The 21,138-nt window shown below is 41.1% G+C and overlaps 1 protein-coding gene across 2 annotated transcripts in view; it reads right to left on the reverse strand.

Annotated features, from left to right (window-relative positions):
* Positions 1-3,468: 3,468 nt before the first annotated feature.
* Positions 3,469-21,138, reverse strand: part of LOC110493940 (carbohydrate sulfotransferase 11) — a 28,842-nt gene continuing 11,172 nt past the window's right edge. For both annotated transcript variants that reach the window (XM_021568556.2, XM_036949959.1), the window contains exons 2-3: positions 16,362-16,444; positions 3,469-6,683 (exon numbers count right to left, since the gene is read on the reverse strand). In XM_021568556.2, coding sequence (XP_021424231.1) covers positions 5,835-6,683; positions 16,362-16,444 — 932 coding nt within the window. In that variant the 3' untranslated portion in view covers positions 3,469-5,834. The remainder of the gene's footprint in view (positions 6,684-16,361; positions 16,445-21,138) is intronic.

A 21,138-nucleotide genomic window follows, 5' to 3' on the forward strand; every position in this document is an offset into this window, starting at 1 on the left:
AGGGTTTGGCCGGCCGAGTTGTCCTTGTCCCATTGCGCTCTAGCTCTGGCGCAATGCATGCTGACACGTTCTCCAGGTGTTTCCTCCGATCCTACGGATCTCGACCTTCACCTCTCCCGAGTCTGTACGGCAGTTGCAGTGATGGGAAAAGACAATGGAGAAAAATGGGTAAAAAAAAAGGTGTATTTTTTTTATGCTGCTAAGGGAGTACCTGTATACTGTAGCTCAATGTGCTTTGAGCACCCAATAACCATATAGAACTGTTGAAGTGCTCTTATGTCTGTAAATGCTTCATAGTAAACTGGCAAATGCACTGTACTGAAGCAATAATGTTGTCTGTAATGTTGTCTGTTGTCTTGTTTTGTTGACTGTCTATACATTTATACTCATGCTCAAAAATGGTCACAACTGCACTCTCTGGATGTACACAATATTAATCAATAGATGACATGGGGTGTATCCAGTGTCACAATTTCAATGATCAAGCACTGCTATTTTCATTTGTCCCTTCAACCCATTACTGTACAAGCTAGAGGAGTCATGTATTTTTTATGACATCAACAATGTTGCTTATTAGTCAGTTAGTCTGCCACATTTAATTGTTTTAAAAATTCATGTTTGTATGAATGTATCTAATACCACTGCTTGACATTGTTCACATTTCCCAATGATACATTTTTTTGTGCATAAAATAAGTCTTATGATTTCTCTTCAAATAAATCATCCCTTTTAAATAAATGAATACGCACTTTTAAAAACAGCTTAAATCATATTAGCTGTTCTGCATTGAACATGACAAAATGACTTCTATAAATTGTATAGAATCGTATTTTAAATTGTACAGGACACATGTTGACTTAGTATGTATGCTAATGACTCATCTGACTAGAGCATACCTAGAGCAGGTTATTTTAGTTACACAATTACTTTGTTTCAATGTGTTCCTTTGTTGGAATAAAACCATTCACATTCAATGCCTGTCTTCCATTTTATGACCCCACTTATATTACAGGACAATCAATACGTCATGTGATTTTACAAAACAGATTTAAAATAAACATGACCTCACCACTAACACTCAAATGCGCGTCTTTGTGGCAGCCCTGTATTTCAACACCACAGCACACAGTGCATGTTGGGAAATAACTACTAAACTATCTCCATGTTTGAGTGGTGCGCAAAATCACTGATCTTCAAATCACCTTGCGTTCCAAACAATTACATCCTAAGTGATGTAGATGAGAAAATCGGTGCAAAAAGAGCATTGCTCAGGCCCATCCTCTGCAACATGTCTCTCATTCTCGTCCGTCTCCACCTCCAGACCAGAATCTGCCCAGGGGATATACTGTAAATACCTGTGCTGAACACAGTTATCCCAATAGTTATTTCACACCATACGGTAAAATGCCAGTTACAACGGTGCAGATTTCCTAAAGCAATGCCTGTGCCTTTGCTGTAGGTATAGAACCGTGTCGGGGACAAGGTTCGTGGCTCTCCGCTGTGTGTGGAGCACATACAGTACACATACCGTAGAAGAATACACAAACAGCACTCTTATAAAAAAAAAAATTATTCAGCTGTCCCTATATGAGAAACCCTTTTGGTTCCATAGAAAACACAATGGAAATGATTCTACATGGAACCCAAATGTGTTCTACCTGGGTTATTCAAAGGGTTCTCCTATGGGGACAACTGAAGAACCCTTTTAGGTTGTAGATAGCACCCTTTTTTCTGAGAGTATAGAGGAGCCTTGTTGACCTTGTGTCAGAGAACATGACAGGTATCCAGATTGAGTGAAGCCTTTGACAAATGGCGAGACCTTTGCTTAAAGTATAACTGACAGCATTTTAGCAACATGAAATCTCATTCAAATCTGTTCATACACACCCCCAGGAAGAATATGACCCTTTAAAAAATGTGTATATATAATCTGACAAGCGAGCACTTAGATATGGTTTTCATAAGTTCTTAGAATGGAATTACATATACATATATACATACATATGAGCTACAATTTAAAGAATGAACACTAGATAAACCCTCAAACTTGTTTAGCTAGTTGCCTGTCAAAATTGCACTAATAAATAATGGGGAATTGTAGCCTACTTGTCCTTCTGCAGCAGCTTGCCTACCAATGCATTAATTATTGTCCCAACCAAGCACCCAAGCTAACTGGCTAAAGTTGGCTCGCTTGCTAGCTAACTACTTCCAGACACAAATGAATGCCTCACTCTGACCATTTTACTCGCCGTAGCACAGCTGGTTAAGCTGTTAACATGTTATCTAGCGCGTTCATGACTAACAATTATATGTTTTGCCTAAGTTTACTGACACCGGTCATATCTAGCGAGTGTTGAGCATTCGTAAATTCAGCAGTTATTCTGCACTCTGGCACACAGACGAGAGTGCTCTGAAATCGGAGTAGATAGCCAGAGTGAATTTGCGAATACATGAGGTATACTAACTGGATAACAGTATTTCAAGTTCTTGCTAGCTAACCAAATGACACTTGCATCCCTAACTGTATATAGCCACCGAAAAATGACACGAGGGGAAAAGGTCAGTCACTCACCTACTCCTTCAATTACATTACATAACACCCTCCTAGCAGCTATATAGCTTATGTTAGGCTCTGTGTTTTTAGCTTGGTACATAAATAGAAATCAGTCAATTGAAATAAATTCATTAGGTCCTAATCTATGGATTTCACATGACTGGGAATACAGATACATCTGTTGGTCACAGATACTTCAAAAAAAGGTAGGTCCGTGGATCAGAAAACCAGTCAGTATCTGGTGTGACCAACATTTGCCACAGGCAGCGCAACACATAGTGTTGATCAGGATGTTGATTGTGGCCTATGGAATGTTGTCCCACTCCTCTTCAATGGCTGTGCAAAGTTGCTGGATGTTGGCGGGAACTGGAACCCGCTGTCGTACACGTCGATCCAGAGCATGCCAAACATGCTCAATGGGTGACATGTCTGGTGAGTATGCAGACCATGGAAGAACTGGGACATTTTCAGCTTCCAAGAATTGTGTATAGATCCTGGGGCCATGCATTACCATACTGAAACATGAGGTGATGGCGGCGGCTGAATGGCACGACAATGGTCCTCAGTATCTGAGGCCGATTGGACATACTGCCAAATTCTCTAAAACGACGTTAGAGGCGGCTTATGGTAGAGAAATGAACATTCAATTATCTGGCAACAGCTCTGGTGGACATTCCTGCAGTCAGCATGTCAATTGCACGCTCCCTCAAAACTTGAGACATCTGTGGCATTGTGTTGCGTGACAAAACTGCACAGTTTAGTGGCCTTTTATTGTCCCCATCACAAGGTGCACCTGTGTAATGATCATGCTATTTAATCAGCTTCTTGATATGCCACACCTGTCAGATGGATGGCTTATCTTGGCAAAGAAGAAATGCTCACTTACAGGGATGTAAAACAAATGTGTGCACAAAATTTGAGAGAAATAATATTTTTGTGTGTTTCTAAAATTTCTGGGATCTTTTATTTCAGCTCATGAAACATGGGACCAACACTTTACAAGTTGCGTTGATATTTTTGTTCAATGGACATGAAACAATTCAACAACTTAAAGTCTATCGCCATCAAATTGACTGGGGCTGTTGTTGAACTGACAACAAGAGATTTGCTGAACCCAGTCAATTTGACAACAAAAGCCAGTCTGTCTTTTGTTGACCAATAAGAGGGCTGCACCATTAGAATGCAATTTTATGTGGGCCGAATAAAACATTTGGTGGAAAAAATATTGTGAAACACTATCATTCCACTACTACTGTTGTAGATACAGTATATAAAGGCCATTTTCTGAAATTACAATGCAAAAATATTACATATATCGCCTTTAAAATGACATATTTATTACATATTTATATATATGTTTCTTTACCTTGAAAGCAGTTTATAGACAAGGAGTCCACACCTTAGGTTTGTTAAACTATCCACTGCCAACAAATGTAATTTCTATGTACTATCCCTTGTCTTAAGGCCTTCCCACACCGTACTTTGGATTCAGTCTTTTACAATTATTACATGTCACACTGTGCGATGTGACCAAATTAAAATATTGATATCAACCTGGCCAGATTATAGATTTTCTTCAGTTCTGTCATCACATTTTGTGACTGCCTTGCGAGGCTACGTCAACAGACGTAGGCTACGTCAACTGCGATGTAGGCTACATCAACTGGGCGTGTCAAGCATGGCGTCAAAAGAACAACAACAAGCTGTTGCTGTGATGTTGGCGGTATTTTGTCTCGAGAAACCCAAGAAAAGAAAAGGGGTATGGACCCATTTATGGCTGGGAACGAGGGCAGTATGTGCACGCCAGCATGGCGTCATTGGCAGTGGATCGGCTCGTAACACCGGGATCGGCTCGTAACACCGGCCACACTATACGATGAAGGCATAAAAAAACTGGACACTGTCAGAACTTGACAAAGCCTACAACCGCACGTAGTGGTACTTAATTGGCAGACCTAGGCCCTGTCATACTGAACGAGCCAAGACCTCCGACAATCATTTACGACCTAAGAATTTGCCTACGACGTGGACATTTAGTCTGGGACGGCAAAATCGTGGCATAAGATGGCTAAAATCGGGCCTTTAGGTATACTTTATCAGACAGGGTTCCAAGCCTCCAGGGGTGTCACTGTTGATGCTAGCACAATTGTGTAGACATGAAGACTGGTAATAATAATGACTATCGTGACAGCTCATCTTTCAGAACATTGGACACAAATCAGCTTGATTTTACCTCAATATTTCAAACATTCACACAATTCCACATATCCACACATAGTAAATTCCACATATTGCACAGCTGGATTCTTATCCTTGATGTTGACCGGTCCACCAGCATTCCAGACAGGGACACACAAAAACAGCAGTGTTTATGTGTTTATTTGAATATGTCTGAAGTTATGGTAGATATTCGAAATGTCTCCGTGTGATCTAACCGCAGTTTGTTGACATTGAAACGCAAATATCACAATGATAGTCAATGCCATGCTCTGTACACACCAGAGACACTCTCTACAGTACAAAGAAGACGCTGATGTCAGTCACATTTCCAAAGGATGTCATACACCTTTGAGTCATAAGGCCAACACTCAAAGGCACTAATATGAAGACTTTCAGCACCCCTGTGAGATAAATATTACTTTCAGACAGCTTGTGTTCCTCTTAGTCTGACTGTAGAATGGAACATTGTTGGTGACAATAGAAACTTTGAAAGAAAAAAACAAGGTTTGTTGGTGGTGTCATAGAGTTTGGTCATTTTGAGTTAATGTGCACTATACTGTAGGTGCATTTTACACATACAAAGGCAACAGTTCAATCTCCAGTGGCTCATTGTTACAGTACAACATAATTTGCCTAGTTTAGTCAACTTCTCCATTCCCGAGAAAGTGTCCATTCCCGGTTGTGAGGACATCTCATCTTAAAGCCACTCTTACCTTTGATAAGAAAGATATCTTTAGTTAGTTGCTTAGAGTTCACCAGGTTAGGTCTCTCAGTAACAAGTGTTATTGTGCTTTGGAGAGTCCCGGGATCCATGTTAAAATTGTTTGTAACAATTATCTTGAGCCCTCTGTCATAGGTTATACAAATGTTGTTATAAAGCAACAGCTGCTAAAAGTCATACAAACAGATGATATCAGCTGTCTGATATTTGACTACTTCAAGCTGCCACGACACAAGCAATAAGCTAGTGGGGACTGGGCACAACTTCATGCTTACAACTGCATTACCTAGTCCTTATGACAGACGGTTCAAACAAAGCCTACTCCTAAGAAAAGTTACTTCATCGAAACTTCAGGTACTCCGGCGTGGAGTAGTTGAACAGCAGGAAGTCCATGTGGTATAGGTTGTACAGCTTCTTCTGGTAGAAGGGGCTGATGCTGTGGAAGAACTGGGCAGCCATGTCTCCCGTAGTCCTGGTGCTCTTGGCTGAGGTGGGGAAGGTCACCTGGCCCTTCACCCCGGCCAGCTGCAGCACGTAGCGGGAGTCCTGCTCCAGCGTCTCGTACTTTCCCACCACATCATAGTGGATGAGGCAGGGGTGGCACAGCGTGTGCACCCGCTCCCAGTGCTCGTTGAAGGGCTCCTCACGCTGCGTGGCTGGGTCCACCAGGTAGTACACAAATTCCTCAAAGGAGACGTCGTCACCCCGCTCCAGCGCCTCGGCCTGCGGGTCAGGCCGATGCTGACGGATGATCTTGGTGCCATAGCGCTTGTGGAAAGCTGTGTTGTAGCTCCGTGTGAACTTGTTGCGGTAGGCCGAGACGAGCCGCTCAAAAGGCTCGCGCACAAACACAAACTTCAGGTAGGAGCGCAGTCGCTGGTTGATCTGGGAGGTGGAGTACTCAGAGAGGGTGCGTAAGTTGCCCGGCACATGGGCCTCATTGGCAGGAATGGCGAGGGGGTCGCGGTGGGGGCCAGCGGCGCCTGTCAGGACCATGAGAACTCGTTTCCAGTTGGTGCAGGCCACCTTGGGCACGTAGCAGTAGAGCAGGCCATGCTGGTCGTCCACAATGATGTGCTTGAGGTCCTCAGGGATGAGGACGCGGCGCTTGCGCGTGTACGAGCGGCAGGCGTCTTCCAGCAGCTCCCGCCGACCCTGGTGGGTCACCTGCACTGCCGACTGCTCCAGCTACAGGAGAAGAGAGGAGAGGATTCAGTGAGTATTCCAGGTAGCGACATAAAAAAAAAACAGCTTGAATTTGTCTGAAGTTCTGGTAGATGTCTCGTGTTGTTTGATCACAGTTTGTTTTCTTGAGGTGAGTAGAAAGTGTGATGGTTATGGCTGGGGGATACTTTATATCCCTGTTACTGAACACATTGGCATATTTCAACAGGTTAACGCAGGAAGTTTCAACACTCATCAGTTTGCAGAATGGGAGACAAGAAACTGGTCTACACAATAGGAAAAAATATATATTTAATGAGGCTGAACACAAGGCTGGACAATCTACGAAGGGTTCTGGCCCCACAACAACCCCTAGCCCAAACACACTTCAAGTACATCCAAAATAATTGGATAGGTATAAGCAATGTTGTTGTAGTGCCACCTTGCCCATATCTTGATTAATCAACAAAAGTATAATAACACCCTTGCCTTTCTCGAACTAACAACTTGCACTTGTATTTTCTTAGTAGCACTGGCTTTGCAGATAGTACGTACATTTCTCCTCAATAAACTATGAAATGTGGTCGTCTTACCTACATATCTTAAGATGGATGCACTAACTGTAAGTCACTCTGGATAAGAATGTACGCTAAATGACTAAAATGTCAAATGTAAAAATTAAGGGGAAAGGGGAGACCTAGTCAGTTGCACAACTGAATGCATTCAACCAAAATGTGTCTTCTGCATTTAACTCAACCCCTCTGAATCAGAGAGGCTAGATGGATTGAATTGTTTACATATTGCTTATACCCATCCAATTCTTTCAGATTTACACAAATGCCTTATAGGGGCTAGGGGTTGTTTCTGTATGGGGCCATTTTCAACCCGAATATGAGGGAAAAAAACACCCTTTCAAAAGTAAGGCTTGGACCTCCTCAGTCTATTGACATTAGGAAGTTACTTGCAGGGGCAGAAACGCTCCTCGCATTCCAACGTCACTTCATATAATTCATTCTACACCTTGTCCTTACCCGCACAGAAAATTCATTCTGAAAAGGAGTTCGCTACGTGCTTATGTAATAGTATAAATGCCTGGGAGATTAACCGTAATAGGCATAATCTGTCCAAGAATGGAGCTAATCTCCAGAAAATTGAGAGTATGCGGAGAGGTAGAAAATAAGATGAAAATGTGTGCATTAGGGAATCTGCAACCGAGACGAGTATGTTCGTGCTGAATGACTCTGAATTACATCTTCTCTAAATGATCTTATTGTTTGGGCTCCTCCTCAGTACGATCATCAGTACGATCATCATTCAAACTCTCTCTGCCTTCGTCTGTCGTCCGATCGATAAGGTGTGCTAAACGTGATACCAATTGGCAACATTCCTGTGTCCTCAGAGTGTTTTTCTTGAACAGGGACAGTGACTGTGAAGGTGACAGCATCTGGAATTCCCCTCTGGTAAATGCCCTGATCAGAAAGGTTTAAATCGGTAAGGGTGAGAGAAAGGTCTCCCTGTCGGTAAGTATCTATGATATTTGACCCCTGATACCCTGTTCTAAAATCTAGGGCCATAGGTAAAAATGATCTCCTATGACAGACAAAACATTCTTCTGATCTTTTTCCAATAGATCTGTACCTCACTGTCAGGAGTAGGGTTGCAAAGAATCGGAAACATTCTGGTACATTTTCTGGAAATTCTCCATGGGAAGTTAAGCCCTGAAATTTGGGGAATTTTGCTTAAATCCATTAAAAAAGTTAACTTATAACAGTTAACTTGTAACTTTTTTGTGGGATACACATAAGCTTGCTTGAGCCTGCTAACTGAGGAGTGTTAATTCACCTGTTTCCATACATGTTTCATTTGAAAACATTTATCTTACAAAGGAGTTGTTTAATCTAACTGCTTAACTATTTATCTGTATTTGGTTTTTTTTTACTCATTTTATCGTAATCTTTACAGGAAAACGCAATGGGCACTATCTGATGTGTGGAGACATTTCACTGCAGCTAATGAAGGAAAAGCTGTGTACATTTCCAAATACTGTGCCAAATCATATCTGAAGAATGCAACAAAGATGCAGAATCATCTGGCCAAGTGCATAAAGTTACCTCAGCGCTCACAACAAGCAACCTCTGACAAAAGTCCCTCTACTTCTATTCGAGGTGAACATTATTAATCAGACACTGAGTTTTTGAACTCGTTTTTTTCTAATCTTTATCGATAGCAACAGCTCATGGTCCTCCTGGAATCAGAAGTTTTTTTTGACTCAATGGAGGAACGTAGTCAGAGAAGTGCTGATGAATGTCTTGCTCGAGCTGTGTATGCAACTGGTTCACCTCTGATGCTCAAAGGCAATGTGTATTGGAAGAGATTTCTGAATGTTCTTCACCCAGCATACACCCCTCCAACCAGACATGCTTTATCTAATCATTTGCTGGATGCAGAGTTCAACAGAGTTCAAGTGAAGGTCAAGCAAATCATAGAGAAATCAGACTGTATTACAGTCATCTCTGATGGGTGGTCGAATGTTCATGGGCAAGGAATAATCAACTACATCATCTCCACTAGAGGTCGACTGATTATGATTTTTCAACGCCGATACTGATACTGATTATTGGCGGACCAAAAAAAGCAAATACCGATTAATCAGGTGATTTTTATATATATATTTGTAATGATGACAATTACAACAATACTGAATGAACAATGAACACTTTTATTTTAACTTAATATAATACATCAATAAAATCCATTTAGTCTCAAATAAATAATGAAACATGTTCAATTTGGTTTAAATAATGCAAAAACAAAGTGTTGGAGAAGAAAGTAAAAGTGCAATATGTACCATGTAAAAAAGCTAACGTTTAAGTTCCTTGCTCAGAACATGAGAACATATGAAAGCTGGTGGTTCTTTTAAAATGAGTCTTCAATATTCCCAGGTAATAAGTTTTAGGTTGTAGTTATTATAGGACTATTTCTCTCTATACCATTTGTATTTCATATACCTTTGACTATTGGATGTTCTAACAGGTACTTTAGTATTGCCAGCCTAATCTCGGGAGTTGATAGGCTTGAAGTCATAAACAGCGCAATGCTTGAAGCATTGCGAAGAGCTGCTGGCAATACAGCTTGCTGCTGCCTACCACCGCTCACCACCACTGCTCTATCAAATCGTAGACTTAATTATAATATAATAACACACAGAAATACGAGCCTTAGGTCATTAACTTGGTCAAATCCAGAAACTAACATTTCGAAAACAAAACATTTATTCTTTCAGTGAAATACGGAACCGTTCCCTATTTTATCTAACGGGTGGCATCCATAAGTCTAAATATTGCTGTTACATTGCACAACCTTCAATGTTGTCATAATTACGTAAAATTCTGGCAAATTAGTTCGCAACGAGCCAGGCGGCCCAAACTGTTGCATATACTCTGACTCTGTGTGCAATGAACTCAAAAGAAGTGACACAATTTCCCTAGTTTAATATTGCCTGCTAACATGAATTTATTTTAACTAAATATGCAGGTTTAAAAAAATATACTTCTGTGTAATGATTTTAAGAAAGGCATTGATGTTTATGGTTGGGTACATTTGTGCAACGATTGTGCTTTTTTCGCAAATTCGTAAATTATCCCCCGTTTGGCAAAGTTGGCTGTCTTTGTTAGGAAGACATTGTCTTCACACAGTTCGCAATGAGCCAGGCAGCCCAAATGGCTGCATATACCCTGAATCTGTTGCACAGAATGCAAGAGAGTGACACAATTTCCCTAGTTAAAAGAAATTCATGTTAGCAGGCAATATTAACTAAATATGCATGTTTAAAAATATATAATTGTGTATTGATTTTAAGAAAGGCGTTGATGTTTATTTTTCGCGAATGCTCTTGTTAAATCACCTGTTTGGCGAAGTAGGCTGTGATCCAATGATAAATTAACAGGCACCGCATCAATTATATGCAATGCAGGACAAGCTAGATAAACTAGTAATATCATCAACCATGTGTAGTTAACTAGTGATTATGTTAAGATTGATTGTTTTCTATAATATACCTTTAATGCTAGCTAGCACCTTACCGTGGCTCCTTGCTGCACTCGCATAACAAGTAGTCAGCCTGCCACGCAGTCTCCTCGTGGAGTGCAATGATTGGTGTCCAAAAATGCAGATTACCGATTTAATTAATCGGCCATGCCGATTAATCGGTCGACCTCTAATCTACACCCCTCAACCAGTATTCTACAAGAACATAGACACAAGGGACAACAGACACACCGGTCTCTACATTGCAGATGAGCTGAAGGCAGTCATCAATGACCTTGGAGCACAGAAGGTATTTGCACTAGTGACAGACAATGCTGCGAACATGAAGGCTACTTGGTCTAAAGTGGACGAGTTCTACCCTCACATCACACCCATTGGCTGTGCTGCTCATGCATTGAATCTGCTCCTCAAGGACATCATGGCACTGAAAACTATGGATAGACTCTACAAGAGAACCAAGAAAATGGTTAGGTATGTGAAGGGTCATCAAGTTATAGCAGCAACTTACCTCACCAAGCAAACTGAGCAGAATAAGAGCACCACTTTGAAGCGGCCCAGCAACACCCGTTGGGGTGGTGTTGTCATCATGTTTAACAGTCTCCTGGAGGGGAAGGAGTCTCTCCAAGAAATGGTCATATCACAGTCTGCCGATATGGACAGCCCCATCAAGAGGATCCTCATGGATGATGTATTTTGGGAGAGAGTAGTAAGCAGCCTGAAACCTATAGCAGTGGCCATTGCACGGATTGAGAGAGACAAGGCCGTCCTGTCTGATGTTCAGACTCTGCTTGCAGATGAAGAGAAGAAATCCGTACTGCCCTGCCCACTACACTATTGCTCCATGCGGAGGAATCTATAGTTTTGAAATACATCAAAAAGCGTGAAGACTTCTTCCTGAAGCCCATATATGTTGCAGCGTACATGTTGGACCCCAAGTATGTTGGCAAGAGCATCCTGTCTGGTGCAGAGATCAACAAGGCCTATGGTGTCATCACTACCGTGTCTCGCCACCTTGGCCTGGATGAGGGCAAGGTTCTTGGCATTCTGGTGAAGTACACTTCCAAGCAAGGGCTTTGGGATGGAGATGCAATATGGCAGTCGTGCCAACATATCTCATCAGCCACCTGATGGAAGGGACTTTGTGGATCTGAGGCTCTTTCCCCTGTTGCCTTCATCATCCTTCAAATTCCACCAACATCAGCCGCCTCAGAGCGCAACTGTTCCTTGTTTGGGAACACACACACCAAAGCATGCAACAGGCTGACCAATACAAGGGTGGAAAAATTGGTGGCCATCCGGGCAAATTTGAGGCTTTTTGAGCCTGACAACAAGCCATCCTCAACAAGGTTGTAAAGTGACAGTGAAGATGAGGCCTCAGAGTCTGATGTTGAAAAGGTGGACATTGAGGAGGTCCAGGAAGAAGACATGGAAGCCTGAGAGGAAGACAACCAAAGCTTTAGTTTCTAGACTATCATTTTATAGATGTATATTGAAAATGTTTTTGGGAGATGCGATGGATCATTGGAAATCATTCAACATTCCCTTTCTTTTGTTGTTCAGTGAAATCATCCCATGTGAAGAGTCAACTCATTTAATTCAAGCTTAATTCGTAACAATTTGTTTTTATTTTTTTCTATTGGAAGGATTGAATCATTTGCAATTATGTCAACTTCTGATAAGGTAAAATGTTTATGTTTCTGTCTCTATATGATATGGTAAATATATCCAATGCTAGAAACATCTACATTTAAATGGTATTAATATTAATTTGCATATATTTCCATTAATTCCCGTTAATTCCCACAGAAAGTGTCCAAACCCTAGTCAGGAGTTTGTTTTTCAGTTGAGCCGTGGCAAGTAAGCTTTACGTTATCTCCAACATGAGCAGATTTTACATTGGGGACCAAAACGACTAGTTCTACATCCTGTCAAATGTTATTGCAGATACACTCATAGTAGCCCAGCTGAGGTAATGGTGAGAGAGAGCTCTCAATTCTGGAGTTTAACCCTGTTTTCAAAGCTCTCGACCTGGGGTGAAAATCCTGTTGATCAACTAGACACCATCTTCTGGTGCATTGGTAAAATATCAACTCAATATTTATCTCCCAGGACAAATAAATTAGCAATAGAGGCTAGATAAATGTCTATGAATATTTCATGTGTGTTTGACATGACCCGCAATTAATATAGTTGGTTCACAGTTGGTTTAAATATTTTTATCTGCGAGTCATGATCGCGTCTGGTATGGATGAACAAAATCTAAATGCTTGCGATGGCGCATGCAGACGTACGTGCATGGCCAGTGTAGTCAGCATATAAGGGTAACTTAAGCATGCAAGGTCAACTCTCCATGCATTGTAAAACCTTTGCTTAAGTTACATTTCCAGTATAAAGTAATTACACCCTTTCGTGTTCCAAAACTAAAGTTAGACAAATCAGAATAATATTTGTTAAAATCTTCCACCAGTTTTGCTTGCTGCCTGCATAAACTCAAACACATTTCCTCAAAGTATAGCAAGAGCACAGAGTTCCACTTTGGACAAGCGAAGTGCAAAATAACAAAAAGAAAACTGCAAGCGATTATAAGTAAATAATGTCTCAAGCAGTTCTGTCATTTGGCATGAGCCTCAGACTACCCTCCCTGTATGATTTAATTGGCAACAGCCAAGCTAATTTCTCTCACATTCTCTCCAAGTCTTAGTTCTGGAACAGTCCCTACGTAATGTCATACTGTATAATATACCACAACCTGTACATACAAACACATCCCGGTAACTATGTATGTTTTTTACATTACAATTACCCTGGAGTAATGCCCATGTAATGTAAAATGTTGCCATAAGGTTTTAGCGAACCTTGTGTTGATGAAAAGTAATTGCAGAGAGTTCCAGGCCACAGGTTAGCTTTTTGCCTCTGCTGACACCAGAATGTCAAACCGTCATAGTGACACACTGTATAGATGTTTGTTTAGAAGAAGAATGTCATGAGGTATTTAAGTAGCCTATAAAGTACAACTCTATAGGCTACTTATTAGGGATTCATATTTTCCCGATTCATATTTTCCCGTTTACCGGGAATAATTCCTACTAACAGAGAGAGTCCGGGGAAATACCGCAAAAATACCCACTTAAAGAATTACCCACTTAAAGAATTACCCACTTAAAGTGTTTAAAACCAAGATATGGTCACTATGCCAGGGTTAAGAGGGGCGCTGCACCGGCTTGGTTGTGCCACTATGTAAAGATTTCAGCGCAAATTAAACAGATATTTTAGTAATGTTATAGTAACTATCTTTGATCGCCAATGCCATTGTTGTGAATTGCAAAACAGGCCACTCATAAATTCTGAGCTTTATCATGTTCTTTAATTAATTCATCGCATTTCAGCGGGAGGCTATCTCGACACAGAGGCCCCCAGGACGCACCCCGAATAAAGCGTTGTAGAATCAAACACAGTTTGCAACGGCAGTCAAACAAAAGTCAAACGACCAAAGTTGCTACGCTTGCTAGGTAACCTCCTTCAACGAATGTCAGAATATCTCCTCTATTTGGCAAAATCAAGTTGATGATTATACAGCTTGCAGATCAGCTCATGAATAACCGTGAGCTGAAGAGTGGAAAAAGTTGAAATGTCAAGATAAAAATATCCATATCTACTCTCATACCGTTTGTTGATCACACATTCTCTACCGAAGCTCTCATATGGGCAGCAAGTACGAGACAGCGCAGAGAAGCAGGGAAAATGTTATAATGGTATTTTGACAGTCATAGGCGATTACAGAATAAAGTTAGGAATTTTCATGAGGGACAGGACTCAGGATTTGGGGTTTCAGTGGGATAGGGACTGGATAGGAAAATAGCTTAGGCTGTAGGACAGGAGAAGTTAGAATTTCCCCTCATGAATTGTTAACAGACAGAGATGCCTATGTAGTGAATTGTGCAGATTCAATTTGTGACTGTCTGAAGAGTCACAATGACAGCTCAAAGAGGCACACGTTATTTTATAGGTCATACTGTAAGGGTTTATTGTAGGGCTTATGAACTGCATTCTGGTGTGTGTGTGCAGTACTGCAGTATCAATTATGCGTGTGTGTCACGCCCGGACCTTAGAGAGCCTTTTTATTCTCTATTTTGGTTAGGTCAGGGTGTGACTAGGGTGGGTATTCTAGTTTGTATATTTCTATGTTGGCCTGGTATGGTTCCCAATAAGAGGCAGCTGTCTTTCGTTAGCTGGACGTTTCGTTACTCTTTATTTTGTTTTGTTGCTGGTTCACTTTAATAAATATGATGAGTGCTTTCCACGCTGCACCTTGGTCCAATCCTTCAAACAACGAACATAACAGTGTGCTTTGAATTTATGGTGACTTTGTGTGAAGTAAATACACTAGGTTTAAGGCTTCCATGCGACAACCTGTTTGGATAAGGTGTAATTTTATTTTTTGCTGATCTGCTGCTGCGCATGTCGTGTATTTTGTAGTATTGCAGAAGTGCAACATTGGAGACATTTTTTTGTAATTTCCCAGATCTTGTCATTCAATTTTTTCAGGAAATGTGAAGAGTGTTCCTGGGACAGTCCCGGGATCCCAGTTACCCATGTTAATCACTAAACTATTTATAGGGAACTTTATACTGCACTCTATCACTGTCTGGACTTTTTTTCAACAGTGGTATGACAAGTCAAAAGAGGGAGGGAGAGAGAGAGGGGGAGATTGTAACTTTGCTAGCATCTATGTCAGTTATTTTTATTTTGAACAAGATGGTTTTATGCCCACCACACGTGAGAAGCAGGCAAAAATAACTGTGTGAATTCCCTTTGCATTTATAATTAATCTTTTTTCATCCTAAGCATGTAAAATAATTGTATTTTACTAACCAATGTCTGACTGTAGTCTGGAATCGCCAAGTCAGGGCTAGGAATGAATCATTTTCAAATCATCTTCTGCGGCGAAATTTTACACAGACGTTTGAACTTTTGTCTGATGAGTAACTTCAAAAGAGCTGTACTAGACAGTAAACAAACCTAAAAAAAAAGGTCAAGGGTCGCACCTGTGTCAATCACTGACTGTCACCGGTAACTACAGCAGACAGTTTCAAAGGCTTAAGATGTACAGATTTCAAGACACCCGACCCTTGTAGCTTAAGGTACAGCTGTAGTGCAATGTGGGCTTAATAGTTATGATTTAATCTAAATCTGGTTTTACAGACAAACCATTCACATCACAGATGGAATGAAACATGAAACAGATGCCGCATATATTAATTTGAGATTTCGGCTGTCCGCGCACACAAAATGTTTTCATGAGGTAAGTTGAAGTTCGGTAGCCGAAGTCTACAACCCTTTGCGGTGATACAGTAGGTCAACAGTAGGGGTGGGAAATATGGACGGGATTCTTCAATTAAGCGTTTGCTGTCATTCAACGAGAGAGCGCAGCAGCAGCAGAATTAAATGTCAGCTTTCCTCAACCAATAAGGTTAACACTCACATTATACAGAACTTTCAGCAAGTAAACAGCAAAGGCTCTGAATATTAAAAAAATGCACCTAGAAAAACTCATCAAAACATGACCAAAACAAGTTCAGTGGTCATAAACATTCATGTAGCTATAAATTCATCAGCCAATGATGTGAAAGCTACCTGGTGGTGGGCGGGACTTACCTGGTCACTGTCATAGAGCATCTGGAGTGGACTTCTCCCTGATTTTCCCTGGCCGCTGCTCCTCCCACTGCCCTGCGCTGAGGCTGAGAAAACACACACAGGTACACACATCTAGGTCAGTACAGGCAGATTACCTATAGTACACCCTCAAGACCGCTAGCCATCTCTGCTGCATTCTACATTGGTATCCACACACTCCATGTTATGCCATTGTGGCAAATCATCAGGTATGGCAAGTTTTTACTGAACTTTCAATCTGAATGCAAATTTCATGTTTGTTTAATGTTGAGCCCAATGCTTGAGAAGCGACCACTCTGACACAGCCTAGTTGAAACTAGGGCAAAATGTATTTTACGTCCGTGCCATAGTTTAGTTAGTGTTCGTGAAAATGCGCAACTTCCTAAAAAAGGGCAAGAGAGATAATCATGAATCATGTTAAATGTAAAGGTAGGAATGTAACCACAATCAGAGACTTTAATATAGCCTAATAGAAAGTCAGAAATACAGTTGAGTCAAAGGGAGACCAGAAAGATAAACTCACCCATGTGTAATTTATTACATACTGTACACACTACTACACACCTGAGCGTCATTAAACACTAACAAACAGGTGCGCACACCCAAACTACAGGTTGTCATAGAAGCACACAGAAAAAAGAGAGGGTATTTTATGTAAAACCAGGCCTCAAAAAGGACTGTGCATCCATTCAGACTACTGTATCTTTTACTGTAGCTCTCTCCTAAACATACAAGGCAGCAACACTACTGAAAACAGCACTCCTTTATGGGAGCAGAGGAGGAGGTGGAAGGAAGTATGAGGCGAAAAAGGGTGAAAATTTGCTTGCAATCATAGAAAACCAAGAGAGCAGATGGAGGATAAACAGCGGTAGGAAGCCTCTGAGACTACTTTAGAGTTACTTTAAGAAACATGACGTGGCATTTAGATTGTTGTTGTATAGGCTGTTGTTGTCGTAGCCTCTGTTTCGTATGCTGTGGCTCATGTGATGTTCTATAAAAAAAAATGGTTGACGGTGCAAGCATGCAATTTACTGTGTTTGGTAAAAAAAAATGTCACATTTGTCAGACAGTGTGGGTTGACAAGAAACCTTCACATTGGAATTGAGAGAGACAAAGAGTCACAGACATGGTCTCTTGAGACAGGGGAGGGTTGGAGAGGGTGCAGCCAGACAGGGCATGGCTGAGATAATTGTCTGTGTTTCAGTGCCATCAAGCACGTCTTCAGAAATCCGACATCATCAACGGCACCAATTTATTCCTTAATGTTACTGTACAAGAATGGAGCATTCACCTACTGAGAATAATTTGCTTAAAACTTAAATTAATTAGCAAGACTTCCAGTAGCTAATTAAAAAACTAAATATGACTGGGATTGAACATAAAAGTATGAAAAGGATAAAACAAACTGATGTGTCACTCTGACCAAATGAGTGGAACACACACTGCAACCCACACTAAGGAGATCAACAGGACCAACTTAGCCACCATACAGTACACCAGTCTGGTGGACAGATTTAGACTGGAGAGACTACAACTGGTGGCATACAGTCTTCCTATGTACCCAACTGTCCACTGACCCAACCACCGTAGTTTGGTCTAAAATTGTCACGTCTACTCCCGCTACGGCACTCAACATCACCAGTCTACTAACCGCCGGTCCTGGCAACCCATCATTACGCTCACCTGGCAACCATCATTACACACACCTGCGCCCCATCATGAGGCACACCTGGACATTATTACTACCTGATTACTTCCCTTTTATCTAGCACTCCGTTGTATCACCCATTAGGTAGTATTGTTTCCGGTTTTCATGTTTAGACGCTACTCCTGTTTTTGTATTCAATTCATGTTCGTTCCTATTAAACTCACAGGCTGCACCTGCTTTCTGACTCCCTGCGTCTCCTTCACAAAAATGTAACATTCTCGTACTAGTCACTACTGTTGGGTTCTGAGAATATGAAATACACGTATTCATGTCACTGAGGAAGAGAGGGTAATGTATAATGGTTTACATTATGTCAGGATATGTTATTGTTAGACATCAGGGATCCTATGGGAGGGATCCTCTGGGAGAAGAGACACAGTCTGGTACCAATCACCATGACATCCTTGAGTTTTGGAGGAGTGAGGAATTTGGGGTAGAGGTCAATGGAAGTGAGGAAGAACAGATATCACAAAGGTTCTGTCTAGCAACAGAGATGCGTTGTCTGTTCAGATGTGTAGGAGGAGACTCAGCCTAGGAGGAAGGGTTCAATATCAGTTCTTCTGTGAAAATGTCTTTGTCTAATGCAGCTGTATTGATCCTCTGGGAAGAATAAACTTGGGTTAAGCTTTCATAGTGTCCGTTGAGTTTTACCCACCGGGCACAGGCGTCATTTCAACATCTAGTTTTGTTTTACATTTGGTTTAGTTGTCAACTAACGTGAATTCAACAAAAAAAATGACCACGTGATTGGATTTAGGTTAAATGTTGTGTGAAATAAAGACGAAATTCCCTTACGTTGATGACTTTTTTCCAAACCCAATCAGTTCCACATGAATTCAACATCACATACATTTTTGTTGTTGTTCAAATGACCTGGAAACAATGTTTATTAAACCAGTTTTGACCCAGCGGGTAGTGCTTGATTCAACCAGTTTGTGCAGTCTACTCACTACACACCAGAGATCCCTCAGCGCATGACTTCAAGAGGACATCAACATTCAGAAAATATGTTTATACAGTCATCCCGTATGTTTCTATATGTTCAGCTCTTTTGGCAAACGCAAGACAGTGTTTATGTTAAGTTTAAGGACATTGCAAACAGCTGAAGCACATACTGTAACCATGCCATAACATTTTCAGGAAACACTTCTCTTCTAGTAGTGTAAAGGCCATCTGGTGTGTTCTTAGTCCTTGCATCAAGACATTGAAAAAAGGTATGGGGCTACATATACACAGATTACATTGTACACAGTCATTCCCAGCTCGTAAGACCTGTCCACCTGCTTTCAGTATGCCCGATTTGAATATATTATCCCCTGCTTTAACGACCTCCGCTGTTCAAGTCAATATGGTACTAACTCAGCCCTGTTAAGGCCGTAAAAGCAGTCAGTCTATGTCCAGTTCAAAGAGAAAGAGAGGGCCTCTTCTGACAGTGGTCCGACATGTTTCAACTCTCGAGTAAAGCTATACAGAGGCACTTCTCAAACCTGTCAAAAGGAATTGAGGAGACTTTCTACCTGCGAAGTACCTGCGAAGTTACGATTTATGACGATACGTCATAAATGTGTATCACTGTATACATTTGTATCGCCTGAATTTTCTTATTCCACTTTACAATTGACTGCAAAACTTGAGATGTGATTTTACGGCATAAAAGACCAGCTGAGACATGCAGTGTTTGAAACTAGCATTTTCAATATTTTGTCCGTTTTTCTTTACTGGGAGAATTCACAATTCATATTCTTTAATGGAAGAGAACTGGTTTAAGACTTGTCATCACAATTTTAAGTGGCATCTGTATGTTGACCCAACGCTAGCCTCGATTTCAGGAGTATGGGAGTATGGTAAGGTGAGACTAACCCGAAGCAAATGACTATGCATTTCATCCGTTTTAAGAGGTAACTTTAAGATAGAAATTATCCTATAACAGTTAGGATCAGCTTGAGCTCCCTCTTTAAATAAAGGACGCAACGTGGCTGCATTCTAAGCACTGGGAACCTCCCCAGAGAGGAGAGACATCACACAGAGAAAATATAAATATACATTGTGGTAGGTTTATTTATTTGATTTGTATTTAACCTTTATTTAACTAAGCAAGTCAATTAAGATAACATTCTTATTTACAATGATGGCCTACCAAGGCAAAAGGCCTCCTGTGGGGATGAGGGCTGGGATAAAACAATTTTTAAAAGTAGGACAAAACACACATCACGACAAAAGAGGCACCACAACATTACATAAAGAGAGACGTAAGACAACACAACAATGGTAGCAACAAAACAATTGTGGCAACACATGACAACAACACAACATGGCAGCAACACAACATGGTAGTAATACAAACATGGTGCAAACATTGTTAGGCACCGACGACAGCATGAAGGTCAAGAAGGTAGAGACATTCTTCTTACCGAACCCCATGACCTTTGCTTTGGAGGTGTTCCGAAAAAGGTTAAGAGCAGAGAAAGCTTTGGCCATGGCAATAAATATTGCAGCAATATTGCTTAGAGTCAAGTGCAGTGGTGACATAATTTAGGACCTTTAAGGTTGCAGTGACACATCCATAACCTGAGTGGAAAGCAGATTGCATACCAGAGAGAATACTATAGCCATCAAGAAAGCAAGTCAGTTGATTATTGACAAGTTTTTCAAATACTTTTGACAAACAGGGCAAAATAGAAGGAGACGTGGCTGAGTCAAATAGGAATCCTGACTTAATGAAGTGTTGATAAATGAGCTCAGCCACAGTATCTACCAGATTATCAACATTAAGTGACATGGGCAGCTGTGAGGAGGAGGGTTTATTCTCAAGGTATTTCACCGTCTTCCAGAACTTCTTGGGTTTAGACCCACAGAGAGAACTGCTCCTTTAAGTGGAGCGGTTCGAGAACTTCAAGTTCCTCGGTCTCCAAATCACTAAGGACATAAAATGGTCCACTCACACACGTACAGTCACGAAGAAGGCGTGACAGCGCCTCTTCCCCCTCAGGAGGTTGAAAAGGTTTGGAATGGGCCCTCAAATCCTCAAAAAGTTATGTAGCTGCACCATTG

Source organism: Oncorhynchus mykiss, chromosome 17, assembly GCF_013265735.2.
Source record: "Oncorhynchus mykiss isolate Arlee chromosome 17, USDA_OmykA_1.1, whole genome shotgun sequence".
NCBI lineage: Eukaryota > Metazoa > Chordata > Actinopteri > Salmoniformes > Salmonidae > Oncorhynchus > Oncorhynchus mykiss.